The sequence below is a fragment of the Andrena cerasifolii genome, chromosome 1 (assembly GCF_050908995.1).
Source record: "Andrena cerasifolii isolate SP2316 chromosome 1, iyAndCera1_principal, whole genome shotgun sequence".
In the NCBI taxonomy this organism is placed as follows: Eukaryota; Metazoa; Arthropoda; class Insecta; order Hymenoptera; family Andrenidae; genus Andrena; species Andrena cerasifolii.
In genome coordinates, this window is record NC_135118.1 from 23509647 (window position 1) to 23531628 (window position 21982).

At 40.9% G+C, this 21982-nt stretch overlaps 1 protein-coding gene across 4 annotated transcripts in view; it reads left to right on the plus strand.

The window, feature by feature from the left end:
* LOC143370472 (uncharacterized) overlaps nt 1-21982 on the plus strand; it is a 51201-nt gene that overhangs the window by 9527 nt on the left and 19692 nt on the right. For 3 of the 4 annotated variants that reach the window (XM_076815640.1, XM_076815632.1, XM_076815660.1), the window contains exons 2-4: nt 7624-7747; nt 7932-8017; nt 18782-18874. In XM_076815640.1, the coding sequence (XP_076671755.1) occupies nt 7624-7747; nt 7932-8017; nt 18782-18874 (303 nt within the window). The remainder of the gene's footprint in view (nt 1-7623; nt 7748-7931; nt 8018-18781; nt 18875-21982) is intronic. The other variant, XM_076815650.1, reaches the window with a different exon arrangement.

Here is a 21982-nt window from a genome sequence, read left to right on the forward strand (position 1 = left end):
ACGCAGCATCGTTGAAGCTTCATTATACGAAGGAGAAACTGCATTGTTGGGATAAAGTCAAGTGGTTCAGGTGCTTTCTTAAAAATGGCACTCTTGAGCTTCTGCTTCATACCTACTCGTACCCACTTGCTGGCAAATATAATGTGATAAATAGGTACTGTTTAACGAATCATAATAGAAGAACTACTTTTGCAAGAGGGGTGAAAGTTGTACGCGCGCTTAAGAGGGTGAAAAAGGAAAATTTGGAGATTCATAATTCACAATTAAAGAGAACTGTGAGCTCCACGTTCTCTCAAAAACCTAGTGCTCTAAAAATCTCAGAACACAGAATTTAAACTTATTTTTAATGGAGTATTTACTTTGATTGGTCCTTCCCCTCGTTTCCCCTAATTAATACTTACCGAAATTTTCAGAAAGTAAATTAGAAGATATCCTTTAATATCCCTTCAATGTTTTTTAATTTGGAATTGGTGAGCTCATAATAGAAGAACTACTTTTGCCAGAAGGATGAAAGTTGTACGCGCCCTTAAGAGGGTGGAAAAGGAAAATTGGGGAATTCATAATTCACAATCAAAGAGAACTGTGAGCTCCACGTTCTCCCAAAAACCTAGTGCTCTTAAAATCTCATAACACAGAATTTAAACTTATTTTTAATGGAGTATTTACTTTGATAAGTCCCTCCCCTCGTTTCCCCTAATTAATACTTACTGAAATTTTCAGAAAGTAAATTAGAAGATATCCTTTAATATCCCTTCAATGTTTTTTAATTTGGAATTGGTGAACTCATAATAGAAGACCTACTTTTGCAAGAGGGATGAAAATTTACGCGCCCTTAAGAGGGTGAAAAAGAAAAATTTGGAGATTCATAATTCACAATCAAAGAGAACTGTGAGCTCCCCGTTCTCCGAAAACCCTAGTGCTCTTAAAATCTCAGAACACAGAATTTAAACTTATTTTTAATGGAATATTTACTTTGATAGGTTCCTCCCCTCTTTTCCCCTAATACTTACCGAAATTTTCAGAAAGTAAATTAGGAGATATCCTTTAATATCCCTTCAATGTTTTTTAATTTGGACTTGGTGAGCCGCGTTATTGCGCGAGGGTAAAAGGGAACACTTGACCCCCGTGCACCATGGGGCTGAAAAGCACGAGGGGTTCGGGTGTTCCACAACGCGATATCGTTAGGAAGGCCGATGCAAATATCGTTCGTTTTGCAAAAAGTCCCCACGGCGGTTCCCTTGGGCAGGAAGTCATAGCCGCCCTTGCCAATGGAAAAGCCAACAATTCGCTTTCTTCCATTCGAATGGGCTATCAGCTCCTCGTGGGTCGTCTTCTTTACACCAGGCTCCTTCTATCGTTTTCCCCCTCGAACGGCGGGCATAGCTCCAGTTTCGATGGCTTATTGAATCCGATTGAAAGGGATCCCCAGGCACTGCTTTGATTATGGTTTTATTTCGTGATATAACGCAATGCTGTATTGCGGCGGTTCGTATTACACTATTCACTGCTAGCACTTATATAACATTACACAGGGAAGTAATGGTGGCGCGATTGGGGATGGAATAATTCTTTCGGCGAAAGTAGATCGAAATTGTGGAACGAATATTTCTCGACCGAGGCTCCCTTTTTATAGAAAATTGAGTTTGAAAGTCCCAGAAGAACAATTGGTTCGATATGAATTAAAATACTATCTCAATTAAATAATTATCATTATTAAATTACTAGTATAATTAACCTAAATTACTATTAAAATATTTCATCTGGGGTTTGAAAATAAAACATCAGGTACTAGAAGCTCGTGGATTAATTTAACTACTTGCTAATTTATGGAGAAACATGGAATCGATTCTTATTTACTCAAGTGCCCATGCACATACCTACTTAATCTTGAAAAGCAATTTTCTTGATGAGGAAGTTTCTTTCACAAAAAGCTTGTTGTGACTTCACTTAATTTTCTTTTTTTCAATAAAGAATTTTTTATTCAAAATCAGCTACCACCAGAAATGATTTTCCCACAAGGAATTCTTCGATTCTATATTGCACCCCTACTACCCCCATCTTCTGTACACACCTTCCGCACGTTGAAGAAATATTTTCCCTAAAGTTATCGAAATACTAGTAGCGAGGAAGCCCGGGTCGTGGAGTATGCTCGATAATTCATGCGCAGATTCCCACGTGGAAAAAATATTTGTCGCAACGGAATACCCCTGGCGTTTTATATCCAGGCTCAACATTTATCCAATCTCCGATTCATCGATCGAGAAGCCTGGGATACATGGTCACCGGGCAGGAAAATGGAAATGCGAGCGTATTACTCGGTGCCCGTGTCAGATCCTAAATGAACTTAAGCGTAATCACGAAAACAGTGAAAAGAAACCTTTAAGAGTTGACATTGCGTTCTCCGTTCGCTTCTCCTCCCTGGAGCAGCAAAAACGTCGAAGACCACGGCGATTTTAATCTTCCTTTAATTTCCAACTTGACCATAAAGCCCGCCCGTTAATTGATGACGTTTAGTTACCGTTTTATATGATCATCCGCTTATACGTGAATTAAGCCCGTCGCGTTTCGAGCGCACACCGGAATAATCGACTCGGTCGGCGTCATTGGAAGCTCGAAGGGGCTCTTTATATCACAAACTACACACAGCTTTACGTAAGCTTGGCAAAACACGCAATTCCATTAAGTTTCGAAACGCTACTACGTACGATAACGCTGGATGACTATGGCCGTGGAATTATGAAGCCAGAATACATTATTCCACCGGGATCGACGTAATTTCTGAGATTTCATTATTAATGCATGTAAGATGGAATTTTAATCGGCACAGAATCGGGGATTATAATTGCAGATTTTTTTCAAGCGCGTGAAGGATCGGAGAACCAAGATGAAGCGCTTCCTTCTGACTTTTTTAAGTGCTTCGCAAAGTCGACGACACGTTCGACAGTCACGAGATGAGGGGGTGAGTTCAAGGTTGGCGTAAATACCCTAGGAGAGACAATGGAAGGGGGTGGAAGCAATTTCAATAACCTCCGTTTGCAAGGATCGATCGTTCTTCCGACAAGAAGAGGCGTGACCCACCCTCGCGAGGCATTCCTTTCACGAGCCATCATCCTTCTCATCCACTTCTCACCGCATATGCGTGCGCGCGTGTCTAAGTGGACGCGAGGCCTTGTATAACGCGCGGCAAATGATAAATGTCGATCTACGTGCGACGATGAGGCGGATTCAAGAACTTCCCTCGACGGCGCCGAGTTTTACTACGAACGTCGATACGTACGTCGACAGGGACCTTTGCAAGAATTGATAAATGCAGAGGGATTTTGAGGTATTTGAATATTATAGTTGGTATCGCGAAGATTTCTTGAATGAACCGCAGATACTTCTTCGTCGAATGCAGCTAAATCGAGGATCTTCATAGTGATTTTTCTTTAAACCGAAATTTAAATCGGGAAAATTATATTCCATGCTTTCCATTTCCAGGATTCACCCTGAATTAAACTACAAATTGCGTGGCGTAATGTAGGAGTCTTAGAAGAGAAGTTGGGCAACCCGAATATTCAGAAATAATTTATGCAACTTTGTGTGCAAGTAACCTGGCCCTGGCAATTCCCAAAGAAAAAGGAAAAAATGGATTTTATTCTTTAAATCAATTTATATAATCACCTAATGAATTTTACTTAATTTGCATTAAAAATATTTCAAGAAGGTTTAATCCTCAGTGCGCTAGTGAGTAGAGTAGCTCCTCCGTAAGACAAAACTATTTTTTGTTGGTACCATAGTGTGGTTAAGGGGGTGAAAACACCCCTTGAAAAAATGCAATATTTTCTTTTTCGTGGAATATCTCGAGAATGGTGGGGAATATAGAAAAGAAGTTTAAACAAAAGTCGCATCTTTTTTTTATATCTACAAAACTGCGTAAATATAATTATCGAAAAATTCATACTTATAAGTCAGCCTCACCACCAATTCTTAAGTTGATAATTATTTTTGCACAGTTTTGTAAATATACAAAAAAGGTGCAACTTTTATTTAAACTACTTTTCTATATCTCTCACCATTCTCGAGGTATTCTACGAAAAAGAAAATTCTGCATTTTTTTTGAAGGAGTGATTTCACCCCCTAAAACCGCACCATGGCACCAGCAAAAAATAGGTTTGCGTTACGAATAAACTACTCTACTTGCACACAAAATTGCATAATTTAACTTCCCTTGTTAGTAGATTCGATCATCCCTCAGTGTCCCACACCCTGTTCTACTGAAAGCTTGGAAAAATCACCACGAGCTGAAATTTTAATGAAAGCGGTGGACGTTTGGACGTTTTATGAACAGAAGGAAGGGTGGGGAGGTGCGACGGCAGAATTATGAAATTACACAGCGACACTCCCAGTGCCAGCTTGAAAACATAGAAAATCTATTTCTCTCTGAGACAACACCGTCCGTCGTCGCTCGAGCGTGTCGAAATTGCCTGGACTGCGACTATCTTGAGTCCCTCGCTGGAGCGATGCGATCCGAATTGAGTACTCTCAATTCCCTTGGAATGCCTTGTTGCCGCGGGGGCGGCTCAAGCTTGGAAAAAATAAAGAACCGAACAGATCAATCGAGAAGGAATCAAGCGCGATTCGCCTCGAAGCATCGAATCCAAGTGACTCGGTCAATAAAACGCTCAATCTTTGGCTGACTCTGTCACCGGACGTAGCAGGAAAGAGAAGTTAGGTACATTTTGTATAGGAACGTGGCCGTGATTGTCGCGTGAATCAGGACGTTGGAAAATCTCACTGAAGGGAAGTTCGACAACTCGAAAATTCAAAAAATATCTGAAACTGCAGAAATGTAGCTCAAGTGATGCTAATATCATAGCTATTTTCTGATTCAGCAACGAAACGGTCCTAAGGGTGAAAACACCCCCTCAAAGAAATTGCGAGTTTTCAAATTAGGTATCGTGAATATCTGCGAAACTGTAAAATATATCGAAAAAAATGTTCAATTCAATGTTTTATGGCTTTCGAAAGAAAGAATTGTCGAAAAAGAGTGGTGGGGATACATTTTGAAAAAAATGTGATTTGCAAATTCTTTGTCGCCGCTTAATACGACATAAAAAAACCATAGAACTTTGAATTTAACTTCTCTTTTATATGTTTTACAATTTCGTAGATATTTATTCACAAAAATTTGAAAAATCACCATTTTTTCGAGAGGGTGTTTTCACCTATAGGACTGTTTTATTTCCGAATAAAAAATATCTATGTTATCAGCACCACTTGAGCTACATTTGTGCAAAGTTTCAGATTTTTTTTAATTTTCTAGTTGCCGAATTTCCCTTGCGAGTTCGTTCCTCTGATTACAAAGTTTTAAAATAATTTGAAATCTTTCGCCACACAGCACGCTCTTATATAAATCATTATACAATACCAATTACACAGGGTGAACTGTGTGAGTTGATCATTTAAAATGATAGTTGCATTTAAATCCCCTTTAAATCTTCTAAAAAAATATTCTGCCTCAATTGCTAAATTGGACTCTGCACCTGTCAGAAGATGAAAAGGGAACGATTGTAGAGTTTGATTTGGAAAACTCTGGGTGACTCTATAATCTTCAAAAGGAAGAAGTGTGCTACAATCAGCCCCCCCCCCTGGACAAATAATTCAAGACAAAGAAAATTGAATTCTGCTGCCATTGCAAATTTTCGTAATAATCGAGTTCCGTAGTTTGTGTAATGGATATAGCATTTCATCCGACTTCGATTCTGCCGAATTGAATTGGACTCGATTCTACCCCGGAAAATTGCTCCAGAAATTCTTCGACAGCAAAACCAGCGCTCTTACCGCGTCGTTTCTGATCCAGTTTCTTTGAGACGCATCCAGTGGCAGTTCGTATGCCATAGAGCGAGCAGCACCCATGGAATAATAAATAATTTGGCAATAAAGCCGGCACGCATTCAGCGGCAGTTTCCAGGGATTTATGCAAGTTGATCAAAGTCAAAGGCGAAACTCAATTAGTTCGAAGTGGTACACACGGTACTGCGCGGGAGGAACACGATACTGGACCTTTAGTTTGAACAAGCGACAAGTCAAACAGACTGTGTACACGCGCGACATATGTTGGCCGCTTAATTTTCGGCGGTGTAACGGGGTCGCTTTTAAAACGTAACAAAAATTCGTTACGTACGCGCGGGGGATGCGTGAATCGGTGGACAACGGATAAGGAGGAAGTACAAAAAGTAGAACGATCTTTATGTGCACTGTGGAAGGTAGTTGAAGAATCGTGTAACTAGGTCGCTTGGTAAACTATCGAATGGTCCAAAGCTGATGTATAGGGGAGAGGGGCAGTTTGATTGCAGTGGAATAATCTGCTTTCTTTCGCAACGTAGTCTTGGAATGGACAGTCATGATGCGAGGGGAAAGAAATTTACGGGGAACCACTTTTTTGTGCTTTTAACAGAGGAACTTTAGTAGCTCGCAAATTCCGATGTTTTTTAAACTTTGCAGATTGGCAGTGGACCTCAATAGAAGGAACAGACAATTTATTTAAAAAAAAATATACTATATTAGTTTTAAGGGGTGTTTTCACCCTGAATAATTAAAAAGTAGCAAAAAAAGTCGGAATTTTCGGGTTGCGGAAGTTTCCTTGTAAGATCCTAGTAGCGAGAAGTGAACAATACTAGTGAAAAGATCAATAATATATGAAACATATGACTTCGTTTCATCCTAAGTAGATACATTTGGGTGATGGTGTTGAAGCTTTTTAGAAACGCGATTAGTTAACTCTCGCGTGACGAATGCATGGTTTATTTGGATCGATTCTATATGCATATTGAACTACTTATCAAGTATATACAAATAAGGAAGCAAAATCTTCTTAAGGGGTCATGCCTACCTGTGAAGTCTGAGAATACATGTATTTTCGGGATTTTGTTTTGGAAAAACTTGAAGACTTTTTTAAATTATCGGTTGTGCATTCGAAAGTATATATTTTAAAGATCTTGCATTATTTTTTGCAATGCAATATATAAATAAATAGAGGAATCAGTGGCGATCTCCTGGCAGTGTTTTTTAAGCAGTTTGCGGTGACCTGAAATGATTTTAGTTAGTATATTAGATTATCTACTTAATGTCTCGTTCATTATCCCGAAAAATTAATTTGCTTCATCATTTTTCGTCTGTAAAATAAAAACTATGCAACGAAATTAAAAACGCCACGATCCTGGATTAGGTCCTTTCTGACCCAATCGTGTTTTCATTTCTCTAAAAACTTCCCTAACTGTGAAGAAACCACAATAATAATAATAATAATAGTACTAATAATAATAATAATAATGATAATACTACTAATACTAATGATGATGATGATAATAATAATAATAATGATAATAATAATGAGACGATAATAATAATAATAATAATAATAATAATAATAATAATAATAATAATAATAATAATTGTAATTAGTAATAATTAATAATTGTAATTATTAGTATATGTATTTCTCGTTCCTTGGTGTTATGTTAAATGTACACTTGAGCAGAAAGGCCCTAGCAGGGTTGGAAACTCAACTGAACGCCCAAAGAGCGTAACGTCGTCAGATCAGAAGGCTTCGTGGTGAACATTCGATTTATTTCATTTCAGATTTACTTCGGCCTGCTAGCGCTAACCACTGGCAACCTGCTCCAAGGGGAGAGTCAATATCTCAAAGGGAATCGTTCCTTGCCAGAATCCACCAGCTTCCTGGAATCGGACACCGTATCCCCCAGTGAGTACCCTTCGTAACGACACAATCGTGCATCCGCGATTGATGCACTGGGAATACGCGACCCTTTTCCCATTAAGTCTCCATAACCTTGGAAATCGGCTTCGCAACCACCCGACCCCACCTTCTCGTTTGCCATTTCGTCGCACTAACGCCCCGCGTTCAACATGCTTCTCTGTTGCTCCAGCGACGGTGCGGTTTAACGTGACGCTGCTTGTGTGCTCCTGCTGCGGCCTGATTTGCACCGTCCTGCTTGTGTACGGTCTAGTCAAGGTAAGATTCCCGAAGACTCCTTGATAAAGCACGAATTTTTAACGAGATCCTTCGAAAATGAAGAAGGACATTTGTACTCGAGGGCTAATCGTGTGTCGTAGGCTATGGTTATTCTTTGAGTACATAGTAGACAATTGTTAGGATTAGAAATATGATCATTGAGAATGGGGAAGGAGAGAGTGAGATATAGTATTCATATTGGAAGAAATCGAGTTCTCTCGAGTCCCACTTCCCCTTTTTGCCTGATGGAAAGAAGTCTACTCCACTCCCCTCTTGATTCTCTCCTCTTCTGCTTCATCCTATTCCTTTTTTCTTCCTACCGACACACGACCTTGCTATTACGAGGATCACAATTTGTCAAGTTGGCAGACCAGTAGACAGCACTCATTTCTCAAATATTAGACTCGTGAAGGGAGAGCTCGTCGGCGCTCTGAATAGCTCGACTGATGGGGTGATTTGGCTTGACTGATGAAAGATTGGGGATCCTGGTCAACAGACCAATCAACTGATTCCTTCTTTCCTTGCATTGTAGTTGCAAAAAAACCTCTCTGTGTGTGTGTGTGTGTTTGGTTGTCTGTATAATATTCTTTATTTCGCGCGATGCTCACTTCTGAGATCCACGTAGAGGTGAATTCGATCAATGCAGGGGATTGGGCATTGACCGTATGGTCGTTATTCAAATCTTCTAGTTTATTCGCGATATTGAATTTTAAAATCCACGACCCGTGTATTCCTTTACCTGATATGAGCATCCATCATGCTAAGCTGAAGAGTAACATTCTGCCGCGCGAAAGCACGGGAAGTGTAACATTTATCTCGCATTAGATACGTTTTGCCAAAGGGGTGGGAACAAAATGGCGCGATGTAAACATGGGTGCGTACAAAATGCGTGGTAAACATTATTGTGTCTGTAGTTGAAGATCTAATTAAGATATTACTAAGAATATTAAACGCTATAATAACTATTTGCGAATAGTAAATTGTAGTTCAGTTGGCCAGTGAATGATAGTGTAAGTTAAACAACTTAATAAACGTATGTGCACCCACTGACTAATTAAACTTCACTTGGCTTACAATCAGCTCTTAGTCAAAATATAAAAAATTCTCACTGCTCGAATCAAAGATACAGGGACAGCCAAATTTGAGTGCATCGATCACTTGATTAGAATATAAAATTATAGACTGTCCATTTCCACTATATTTAATTTAACCCTTTTAGTGCCAGGCGAAAAACAGGTGCCTATGCGAGAATAACCGGCCGAATTTCACGGTTTTACTAGGGTTTGGGAAAATGCTCATAAAAGCCAAACAAGAAATAATATTTACATGATTCAAAAAGCAGTATATTAAGGACGAAATAGAGAACAAAACAATGACACTAGTTTTTCTATATTCATTGAAAATTATATAAATAACAAAGGTATAAAAGATCATAAAGAAAGTAAAAGCGAATAGTAAAGCGCTATAAGGCGCGGGCCGATATATCGATTCTGGCACTAAAAGGGTTAAAGACCAATCACTAAATTCATTATCAAATACTGATCTTCTCTTCCACTAAATCCTGATCCTCCCATCGTTCAACCTTCTCGAAAAAAAAACTATCCTCACAAGTAACACTGCACCTTGACACAAAATCACTTGTTATTGACTACGTAGCCCCGGGTACTACCCCCTTGGGCACAATTTGTTATCACGTTTAGCTGCATAAAGCATGAGGCTTCCTAACCTGTGCCACTCGTGGCAACCCCTCCACCGTTTCGGTCAAGTGATTTTCGCGCAAAATGTGCCTCCGCATGTTAATAACAGGGGCGACCCTCGATTTTATACGAAGTCGTTTGTCATGAGCCACCTCGTTGCCTCCCCCGCGCGTGCTCCTCCAACCGAGTGGAAATCTTTGACGGGGGGATGAGATTAATTCCGTCGTTTGAGCTCCACGCTCTTATGGTTCAGCCTAGGCGATCCCTCGATCACGGTTTCTAACGCCCAGAGGGCACACCCAGGAAGATATAAGCGGAAGGGAATAATAGAAATAGAATATCAGGAGTGGACGGCAACGTAAGACGCGCATCCTTGCAGACTTAGTCGCAGACCGAGGGAGCAGGTACTTGGAAATTGTTTTTCGCAGAATCGTGTACACGGGGGATGGAGGTAATCGCGGAAGGAACTTGATAGGGGAGGTAAAAACTGCTCTGAATAATTTTCTAGTGAATTCGAATTGCTTTCCTTACGATCCTATTTCTCCTTAATCTGGTATTACGTGGAAAGCTCAGTTGCAAGTCGTAGAAGATACTGTAATTTCTTTGGCAAGAAAATGCACGTGCCAAGGGTATATCAATTTTCTATTTTTATTTTATTTATTTAACAGGGACTACCCTTTAGTTACAGCGAAGCGTAGAATTAACTAAGTAAAAGGCAGTCTATAATAATTAATATATAAAAAGGAAGAAAAAAAAGAGGGAAAAAATACCGGGTCGTTTGGCAACGGGGACACACGAGAAATAAAACATATAAGATATCGTAAAATGAGATACAGATGTGGTATGTGTTCACAGTAAAGGAATGCAGAAAAGGAAACGGAAAAATATTTGCAAAAATAAAAGTAACGATACTTCGTTCTGTTTATAGAGTACCATTAGCCCGGAAAATGTAGTATTCTAGAAAGGAAAGGCTCGTAGAAAGAAGCAGACTTATATTTAGCAGAGGTGCCTTCGCGAGGTCTCCTTTTTAAAGAAAGCTTTACTACAACAGTGTAATCCGACGAGGCATTTTCGTGTCCCCCGTAATCGACGTCTTATCGCCCTCGTATCGGTCCTCCTGTTAGTTTATCCCAAATGACGGACAAATCCGGCCTCCGGGGTAGAGCGATGCAATTTTTATCTACGTCCCGCAGGAACCGCGGCCTAGAGTCTTCTGATACGGAAAAATCACGGGCGAATCGAAAGCTCGGCACGGGAATCCTCCAAGCTCGTCGAATCGAGGAAAATATCCTTCTCCCGAGCTGTCTCTCGGCCTTGAAACTCACCCCCGTTTGCCTGTCCTCCAGCCCCGATACTTTACGCGCGCATGATCCGCATAAATTAAAAAAGAGCTAACAAGGAGAACAAACTCGGACGCGAGAGGCAAGTTTTTAAACCAGCATTTGCCATGGATTAATGAATATGCATTACGGATCACGCGGCAGCGGCGGGGTGGAGAAGGTAGAGGTCAAAGGATAAAGATAATCAGAAAACATGGTGGTACGGAAGGATTCAGAGTGTTGGTGCGCCAAAAAAAAAAAAGGAGAAAAAATGGAATCTGCGAGGAAGCAGGGGGAAAGATGGACGGGAGGACACTGCGGGACGTATCTCCAGTCAACGAGGGTGCGTAAAATTTACGAGCCAGATAAGCCGGCACCCCCTTGACTGACGTCGCCCGACCGCAAAATTTCTACTGAAATTTTCCTTCGGATCGAATTGAATCTTCGCTGCCTCTTGTGAGGTCAAGTTGACGGGGGATTATGTCGCTAATGCTTCTGTTTCAAAACAACACTCTACTGGTTGAGGAAGTTCTTTCTAATTTCGAATTTCAATCGTGAAGATCATCTTCACTTAGTAATCAATTTGTACAGGTTTCGAATTTTGTTCGCAATGGGACGTTATGAATAAAAATGACAAGAGGGAATAGAGAGGGACATTGTTTATTAAATTGAACAGTGACAGTTTTCCTTGTTCTCATTTGAAAAACGAGATACAGCCTTTGAAATTACGCATTAATAGAAGACACGTACACTTTAAAATCCTGAAGAACTGACTCAACGGCGGAATGAACATCGCCGAAGCGAGTGAATTTGCATAACCGTCGACTGCTTCGCGTATTTCGTGATCCTTGTATTAGAATAATCGCTGCTTGCCCCGTTTACATTAGCGTATCCTGTGGAATGGGAAATTGAATCCTCTCGCGTCTGAGTGTCTTACAGGGAATGTATCCTTAAGAGAGTAGGATGTAGAATAGCAAGATTTGAATCTGGGCTAGGGGATAGACAGCTCGTAAGCACACCCATGGAAAGTGTTACCGAACTTCAAACATAGGTAAAATCATGTGAAAGTGTAGGTACACGGAGTGAGTGTAATAGTGAAGTTTGTGGACGGAGTTAGAATGAGAGGGTAGGAAAATCACGTGGCTCATAACATAACTTTGATTCCTAGTTACCTAATAGCAATGCTTCGATACTAGATCACGTGCCAAATCTCGAAACTAGGTAACACAAACCCCACAGAATTCGCCTTATATTTCCGTTTCAATCTTGACATTCCTTGGAGTAGATCAGTGCATCCCAACCTTTTTTCAATCGCAATCGCATTTTATAATATTCAAGTAACCTGGGACCCTATAATAAGGTAAATAAAACACATTAAAATAGGTATTTCAGAATATAATTCTAACTTAATAATATTAAAGTAAAACCAAAACACCGTGGCGACCAACAGGTTGGGAATTACTGTAATAGATAGTAGAGGAAGGTATCACTACAAATTAACAGGCACGTGTTTCCCCGGATGCAATGTTTGTGAAGGTCTATGATTACTAGGCACCTAATAGCGATGCCTCGATACTAGATCACGTGCCAAACCTCGAAACTAGATACCTACCACTATCTCCACAAACTTCTCGCTGCCAAGCAAAGGGGTATATCTATAGCTGTTTACCACACTATTCAATCAAAATGAATTGACATTCCGTAGAACAGGATACAGAACTTGTGGAATCAGAGACTAATTGAAAGCCTTCTACTAGAGAAATATGTCGCAACAAATCTACAGACACGTGCTTTCCCAATTACAAAATTCAAGCTATTTTAGAGTGAAGAGCACCCACAGTTCAGGATACACCTACTGACTTCGCCATTCACAGATATTTTACAAGATTTTTTGCATTCGCTGACGACAACTGAGAGACGTTAATATCCCAGCCAATTTACATCCCCGGCCAATTCTTCCCAGACAGCGATCGACAGGCAGTCGCGAGTACAGCGCCCAAGCCTTTCATCGCGTCAGCGTTCGCGTGTCGGCGCTGAAATACTTCATCAGCGGAACCTACCAAAACCAGGAATTAACTCTCGACTTGGTGCAGCAGGCATTTGCGCCAGAGACTCGCGGGGTAGCAGTGGAACGCTCGCTCCCGGGCCCGCCAAGTTTCCAAAGTGGATTTCGTGAAATCCGTGATAGCCTGACGCAATTAAGCTCGGCAAGATCGAATCCCGAGCTCCTGTCAGCGATATCCGCTCGTTCGGGGGTGGTTGGTGGATCCTCGACGGGCCGCGAAAGTTGCCGGCCGCGGATCGAGGAGGAGCGTGTCAATCCTCGTCGGGGAATTGCTCATCGATCCTCGTTCCCGGAGTATCACCGCGACCATGAATCACGTAGCGAGCGCCTCTCTTGCGTAAAGCACCCAGCACGCACAATGTGATCGTTGAAAGGCCACACCCGGTCGGCTGGTTCGCGTCTGCCGCACGCGTTCAACGAGCGACAATGGAGAAAAACGAGGAAGCAGCCTCATGACAGTGTTCCTGCCCGGGGGAAGAGCACTCGTTGCTCTCTTCACGGTTAATCGAGACTCCCGACTGCTTGCGAGGGAAGAGATTGGACCCCGTTGGCACGGACTACCCTCGCCCGTTTCGCCAATTACCCATGCGGTGCGCTAGTTGCGCAACTGATTGGGTGGAGTCGAGTAGCAGTAAGAAGACTAGGCACGTGGACACTTTGCATAATTAAACACGCTACTGTGGTTGCACTGATGCTAGATCAATTTCTTAGGATTTACCTTAGCCATACCTTGTCCCAGTTCTTCCACTTTACTCGAAGTTCAGCAACCTCGGTATCTCAGGTAGACCCAGACCACCGCAGCCAATCAGACACGGCGCTGTAAGGGGGCGAGAAATATCAGGCCATTTCCACCGCGCCACTTTAGAGGCGGATCTGATAAAAAGCTAACGGTGCAACCAAACGATCAGCATGGCGGGAACACAGGGAAATCCGTTTAGAGCATCTCCATTAAACATACAGCACTGTTTTCGTATGGTAGCCGCGATTCGCTCCTCGATTACCCAGGCTTCGTAGTTGAAACAGGAACTGGGGTTCTCGTTAGAAGCAGGGTGGAATCTCGGGCAGATTCTATTTCGCGACTTCTGGTATTAAATACCTATGCGAAGCCAGGTCGACGTTCCTTCTTATCGATCTCTTCATCCATTAATCACTCCGCGAGGAAGCCGCTGCGCCTATTCCCGCGATGGTTGCCCGCCATGACTAACCGTGGCAACCATGGTTCCGCGAAGATCTCCATATTCGGAGTTTCGCGGTTTCATTTGTCATCCGATGTCCGTCATTTTTAATAAAGGGAATATCCTGCCACGCGAGCATCTCTGATTCATTCGCGTTGTCACGCTGCTCGGCCCGATAATTTGTTTCTCGGCATTGTTTATTGCACGCCGCCCCGGACGATTAATCTTTGGTCGATTTTAAGGTACTCGTCCAGGCTGGATCGCATTCTGATGTAAACATTCGCGTCACGAACTGAGCTGGCTCTCGCGTTTAAGCTGGAGAAGGGAAGCTATTTAGACGCAGGGTGATTGGAACGTGATATGTAGATGCTGTGTTTACTTGTTGTTTGTTATAAAGAAAATATTTTCAGTGCAATCGCGGAATATTAAATGTTGTATTAAGTAGGTGCTGGCTTAAAGTACCTGGCGTTTCCTGAGTTATATATATTTTCTCGATGGAAGGGAGGGATTTAATAAGATTTCTTAGCAAGCACCCAGGGGCTAAGAGGAACCTACCTGCCAAAATTCATGGTCATAGGATCAGTGGTTCCAGAGAAATCGTGATAGTTAGTGGTATTTGGATTTTATACATATATGAGGGGGCCGAGATTCGTAGTGGTGTAAGTCACTTGCTTGATGTTTCGCGTAAAGTAATGTTTCGCGTTTACTGTTATAAAAAAACTCTACGTATATACTATATTACAGTTGTAGGAACCTAGAAACGCATCTAAAGGCTTAAAATAATAACATAATAAATATGTATATACTTAAAAATAAGTACAAAACAATAGGAACTTTTGTACCTCTTCTTATGAACATTGAATGGTGGTTTTACCCCCAAAATATGAAAATGGAACAATATAAAAAGCAAGGATGTCTTATTTTTCGGTTCTCTAAAAAGTCTAAAACGTATCCAGAAACCAAAGCAATCGGAGGCGGATATGTAAAAACCTCTCCTTATTCGTCGAACTTACACCAGTACGTTTCGAAACGCTCTGCTCTTGTTAGTTAACTACTAAAGAGACATGTTCTTATCAGTTAAGAATGAAGTTCTATCTTAATTCACTATAAAAGTAAACAGATGAAGCCTTTAAGACGTAAATATTGTTATTATCTCAAATTATCCAAATTTGGACTTACACCACTGTGATTTTCAGCCCCCCATATATATAGATAGATTATTTATAAAAAAAAAGTAAAAGCGTTAAAACCTTCCTTTTAACAAGACGAACAAAGCGATGCAACACACTTGTGAGTACAGTTAATATTTATTAAGAAAACGCATTTCAAACTTCCAAGTATGCAAATTCAAAGTTATATAATAGTATTGAATATAGATTGTGAGGTACCTATAGAAAAATAGACCTGATCGACCTGAGATCGAGAGTATTTAAAATTTTAGAAGAATCTAATGTCGAAGGCTAGTTAAAATTTCACCAGAGGAATGCTACTCGAGGATAACAGGTTATCATATGAAATGAATTTGTGATGCTAATAGGTATTACATCGAAATGCTCCCAGTTCCAAATAGCCTTGCATCCCATTGAAACACTTCACGTTACATATGTTTCGCTTTCTCAATAGAACATTCCGAGGTCGCAACCAATTAGCATGGTATTATCCGCGATGAATAACCCCATCACGCTTAATACCGATTGCCTGGTCTCGCCGCGAAGCATTAGCTGCCAGTAGGCGCCTGTAGAGAGGCAGATGGAACCCAAGTTCCATCGATCTCCCATTGCGCGCGTCTCACAATCAAAAACTTAAATTACCAAACGGAGGAGACAGATGGAATCCAGTTCCAGCGACCACCCTGCGCGAATCTTACAATCGAGAACTTCAGCTAACGAACTACGAAGACAGTTGCAACCAAGGCCCTATCGACCTGCTTAGTTGGAGCTAGACCTATCGAATTCCCAAGCAATTGTTCGATAGAAGAAAAGTAGGCGAGAAATAGAAAGGATACAGGGTAAGTCCGGGTGAGATGGTCATATTTTCGTTTGGAGCCTCCTACAGCCAACCTATTTGAAATAAAGCGACGAAAATGATGTAGAACAAAACTTCAATCCTTTGTCTACATATCCGTTAATATCAATAAACGAAAAATTATTATTTAATACACAAATTTCACAAATGAGAAAAAAGTTTCTCCCGGACAAATATTGCCCATCTCTCCCTTAAAGCCCTGAGAAGATCGTCATTCCCATTTCACTTAGACTAACAAACGGAACCCTCAATACTTTACGGTTGAAAGCACTGTAAACAATACACTACCGGAAATTCTTCTTGAGAACTAAAAATATTCAGCATAAATAACACAAACAAGGTGACCAAAATATAGATCAAACATTTTGAAGCGCTAGCTTAAATTTCACAGTGGATTTACAAGCCTTTAAAAACGTTCTATTCCAACAGTTTTAACTAAGAATGTTGCTTGTCTATAACACTTTGTTCCCACGTGGACACAGCGTCATTTGGCGTTTCCTTCTTAAAAATACTGTCACTGCCCATCTCCCCCGTACGACCATCTCACCCTGACTTACCCTAAAGGGGCCATGCCTCGGGATGCTTCGTACATCCCCTGGCTGTCTAGCTATAGTGGAAAATGAACGACGTCCCCCAAAATGAAGGAACATGATGCATGTCCGTGCTCCCTGTCAGGAGCCACGGTGACATGCCTCGTGACATCTGACCAGGAAGAGGACATTTGCCTTGAGGCAAATCGGGGCACCTCGAATCAAAACACGAGAGGGAGAAATCGACCCTTGGATTTCGACTGCAGTCTCTCACTCCGTCATTTTAGGAGCCGGAGATTGGCGAAGATGAAGGAATAAAGGAGGGAAGCTAAGACAGTTGATAATATACCATCGCTCGACGATTTAATAAAGACTTCAGCGAGCTTAATCCTTCGAAATTAAGTGTTTTAATATAAGAATTGCACGACGAAATCGATACCCTCGCCCCTCGTAATACTCAGCCGAGTTCTCAAAGACTTCATTAAATATAAGTACCAAGGCGCCCAGCTCGTGAAATTAACTTAAAACTAATTCCTAAAAGCCGGACGTCCTCGTGAGAAAATTCTTGCCGCGTTCGGTGCGACGATAAACTTTGAAAATCTGCTGCGCGAGGTGCTCCAGTATATTTTACAAAAAGTACCAACTATCGTAAACTCCTAGTCTGCGTAAAAAGATATTCCCCCGGCGACTGCTTCCACAAATCAGACGGGGCAGTGTAGCACGCTGACTTTCCCCTACACACAGTTTTACATGCAAGCAGTAAACAAGTTTCTTGCCAGGCTCAAGTAGCTTGGCGCCTATTTTATAGCCTCTAAGTACTTGTGTGGACATTAATTTCTTCCCTCCGAAGGGTATCCGCCAGCGTGTAAGTACGCCCCGGCGCATAACGGAAGTCGCGCGTCAAAGAGAGGAGCTCTGTCCATTCGAAGCTCCTGCCAAGGCAGCCCAGTCGCGCGAATCCAGCCGAGGGCGGAAAATTGTTTCTTTATCGGCTTACATAAGGGCCATATATGTACCTCTTGACGTGTCGCATTTTTACGGGCCTTTGTAAAGGGACCATGCAAACTGGCGGTGTCGCCTTATAAACGACACTGCTCCTCCTGCCCCTCCCCTCTTCCCCTCCAGATCCCTTTCAATCGATTCATTCCACGCCCGAGCTTTATTTAACCCTTGCCGATTTTTAGCCCGTTCCATACCTCCGCGCCCTACGAAATACCGAATCGAAGGGGCGTTCTGTTCCTTTCTTTTTCGTAAAAGTTGAGCGAACTTCCTTTTTTATTTTTCGCTGGGAGTTAATTAAATCTCTCGACCAGGAATATGGGTTGCCGCGAACGAGCTCTAACAGTATACACACGCGGCCCTTCCGCTGGTGCAGAAGGCTCTGCGATAGGAACCCTTTCAGACCCCAAACGACTCGCCGGCTTTACTCGATAACGAAGTTGTTTCGACTCCAAGCACTTTTCTGGAGAACAAGCTTGGCCTGCTATGAGACAGGGGTGAGAAGCTTTTAGAAGATAATTAATTGGGGATGATTCATTCAAAGGCGATTGGATCCTCGTTATGTGTTATTCAGAGCGGACCGCTGCTTTCCTGCGTAATTGTATTACTCTGCCGGCGTGAAGCAGCTACGGGATTCCGAAAAGAAAACGGTGCAATTGTCATTCCGTTCCCCGGGAAACTTTCTACCCCTTTCCGTCGAGAGCTCGTTTTAACTCTTAACTCCCGGGGTAGATTCCACTTGGAAAGTGTCCCTCCGCTTTACCTTGGCCGAGGTGCAGCGGGTAGAAGCTTTCTGAAGGACGCGAAATAAGGGTAGGGGGCGTGGAGGAGGAAGAAAAAGGATGGAAGGATATTAAACTTAAGAACCGGCCATTAAACGACCCTCTTGGTGTCGGCCGCCTTTCTTCGCGGTCCCCATTTATCTCTGTACATTTATGACCGATGGTCTTTCAGGATCAACGTGTCTTCCTCATGCCCTGGATCATCACCGTCATCACGACCTGCTTAGTCGACGTGGCGCATTCCCTGTATCTCTTCATCGTTGCTGTAAGTACTCGTCCGATCGTATCGGGGAAACTGAATACCGAGCTTCAGTTTACTTCGATGGAAATCGTTACGATAACACCAGAATGTCGAAGCTGCTTCTAAGCGATCTTGACACTTTGCGAAGGCTGGGTAATTTTAAACTAATATTAACACGATCTGTACCGCGTGAACCATCGGTGGCGCGTGATATTTATCGAAATTCAAGCTCCCCCTCAAATTGAAAAGGTATTTCTCAATTCGCAGATTAAAGTAGAACAGAAGCGGAAATTATGAAGAATGTAGCACAGTGACTATTTTTCTGCAATTAAGTAGGGCAATTTATTTTTCTCGTCACTTTTTAAAATCCTACCAAAAGTCTGAATTTTTTTCACTGTGCCGCGGAACGTGTTAACACGCCTAATTAAGATACTAACAAAAGAGAGATAAGTGCGAAGTGTTCTCGAGTTACAAATAACAGACTTTAGAGAAACACCTCTTTCATAGCACAGTAACCGCGGCTAAACGAGCGCTCACCCTGCTTTTATATTAAGTAATAAGCAGTGCTACTACTCCGACGCCAGTGGAAAAGAGGGAAATTGTGAAGTATTGTATAACTCGAGCCTCCCATTAATTCTCATACGTCTGTTCCCCATCAATCACAGAAATCGTGTCAGTGGCATACGTGCAAGGGACAGGAATGTAATGGAATCACTCGGGGAGAAAAATTCATTTTGGGGAAAATGGACTTGCGTGAGGGTTGTCCGTAATGCTCCGCCCATCCTGGCCCGCGTATTCCGATATTTTCCTCCTTTTTTTTTCGTGAGAACGAGCCACGTGATTCTCCTTTCGCGTGGTAAGAGGATATGCCTGCGATAATTACTAGCATGCCCCCAACCCCTGGGAACGGCCAGCCCGAAAGGAAGCTTCCTGCAGGCGTTCCGGTGAGCGCGATACGCGAGCAGAATCGTCTGACGGGAAAACGATACGGCGTAGGAGAGCTAAGAATGTGATTTCGAACGGTCGCCCCGCGGAAGCAGGGATACTCTTCAGGTTTACACGCTTCGGCAGCGCGTATCCGCTCGTACAGATCTTTCGATTGCGTATACTTTGACCCGACCCAGTAATAAGAACTTTTCCGAATAGTGGAACCCTGAATATGGAGAAAGAGAGCTTTTTATTCGATAAAACGTTTCCTCTATTTGATGACGTTACTCCAAGAATAAGCTTTGAACCGAACCACGACCACCAGTGTTACGTGGCGAGGCTCTAGTTTTAACTCCTCAAAGAATGGTGGTTTTGGAATTGAGGGGCTGAGCACCCAAGTACCAAAGAAATAAAAAATTATTTTATTAAGGTAAAAGTACCTATTATGGAACGAAATTTCGCAAAGATTAAAATTTTCATCAAATTCGAGTTAATAAATTTACAAAATGTTAGAAATCTTTTAACTATACAAAAGGCCAGTTCGTTTAGAAATAAAAATGACTTTATAATTTAATCTAATGTATAAAATTAATTTTATTAACAAAATACTAATAGGACTCGTATGTACCTATTATGAAACGGTATTTTCGCACCTTTACCGCTGTTCCATAAATTATGTCCCCATTATGAAACAGGGGAAAACACGTAAATCTACTGCTTTTAAATTTACGTTGGTATTCGATTCTAGTTTTTAAGGTTTTTAATTATATAAAGACGGAAAGAACAAAGTGAAATTAATTCATAAAATGCACCAAATAATTAAAAAATGACGTATAAATTTATGACAATTATTTCAATTTTAAATCAATTTTTAAAAATTATTTGAGGTAGGAATTAAACAAATAAAAAATCTTCTTTAATATTCATTACTATTTAATAATAACGGCTTAATATAAATACTGGGGAACGTACAGTAGAATGGGAGACGGGAGAAAGTACAGTAGACCGGGAGACCAGGGATAGTTTGGACAATACTAATTAACAATATTATTACTATTATTTCACCTTCCATTTTAAGTAAGTTCGGCACTTGCAAATAAAAGGTTTTCAAGTAAATAAGTATTAATTATGAAATAAATTAATTATATTTTTACATACCTACCACACATTAGAGATTAGGTTTTGAGATTTTTTATAAAATAGTAATACTTATTGTGTTTACTTACTTATTTATGTAAGTATAAACGTTTCTTCCGTTCCATAAATACGGCATGCGAACAAATATTATGTACGCAATTTGGAACACCTATTTTGTAAATAAAATTCTATTCAAATTCGGAAACTGAGTAAAATTATTAATTCTACAACTTATAAGCTATCCTATAATCTATTACGCATGCTATATAAAGATTTAAATTAAAAAAAACAATTAAAAAATAAATCGTCGAATCCTATCGGTATTAACTCGGCCGCTAGCCAAATTTCGCGGAGCTGGCGACGTGTTTAATATTACAATTTCTTTCTAATATTTTACACGAGAGAATGATATTTACTCTTATTCATCGACAAAATTAAATATTCGTATGTATTGAACAAATTTTTGTAATTCCTAATAATCCCTAAAACTATATTAAAGTTACATTGTCGATGAAACTGTTCCATAAAATGGACAATGTTTCGTAATAGGTACTTTTACCTTAGCGGGAAGGAATGCAAATTCCAAATTCCATGATGAGTACAGTGGTAAACGCTGTAAGTTCTAGGATAATTTATTTATACCTATAGAACTGAGATCACAAGTACCAACATCGCTACGGTTGAGAAAAAGTACTAAAACCTTTCGATTATTATTAATATTATTATTATTAATTATTATCGATTTTATTAAAAAATAACATTTCTGGCACTCATATAATTTACCGTTCCAACTCCTCGATTTATTGCCAGCGTAAAAATAACATTAGCATAAGTATTACTTTTTCTGTATTATAACTTTGTGCTATTTGGATTCATTCTGAATACAAAGTAGGATAGCTTGTATTGATTTTATTAGTAACTTCCGGAGCAACCACCAGTAGAAAGTCCAGGTTACTGTTTACTCAGATGTCCCAATGAACTGATTTTCTGTTTAACCTCCCCTTCTTCGTTTCGCTGATAAAACGCACGCAATCTTTATTTCTGCGTTCTTCGTTTCGACGAGCTTAC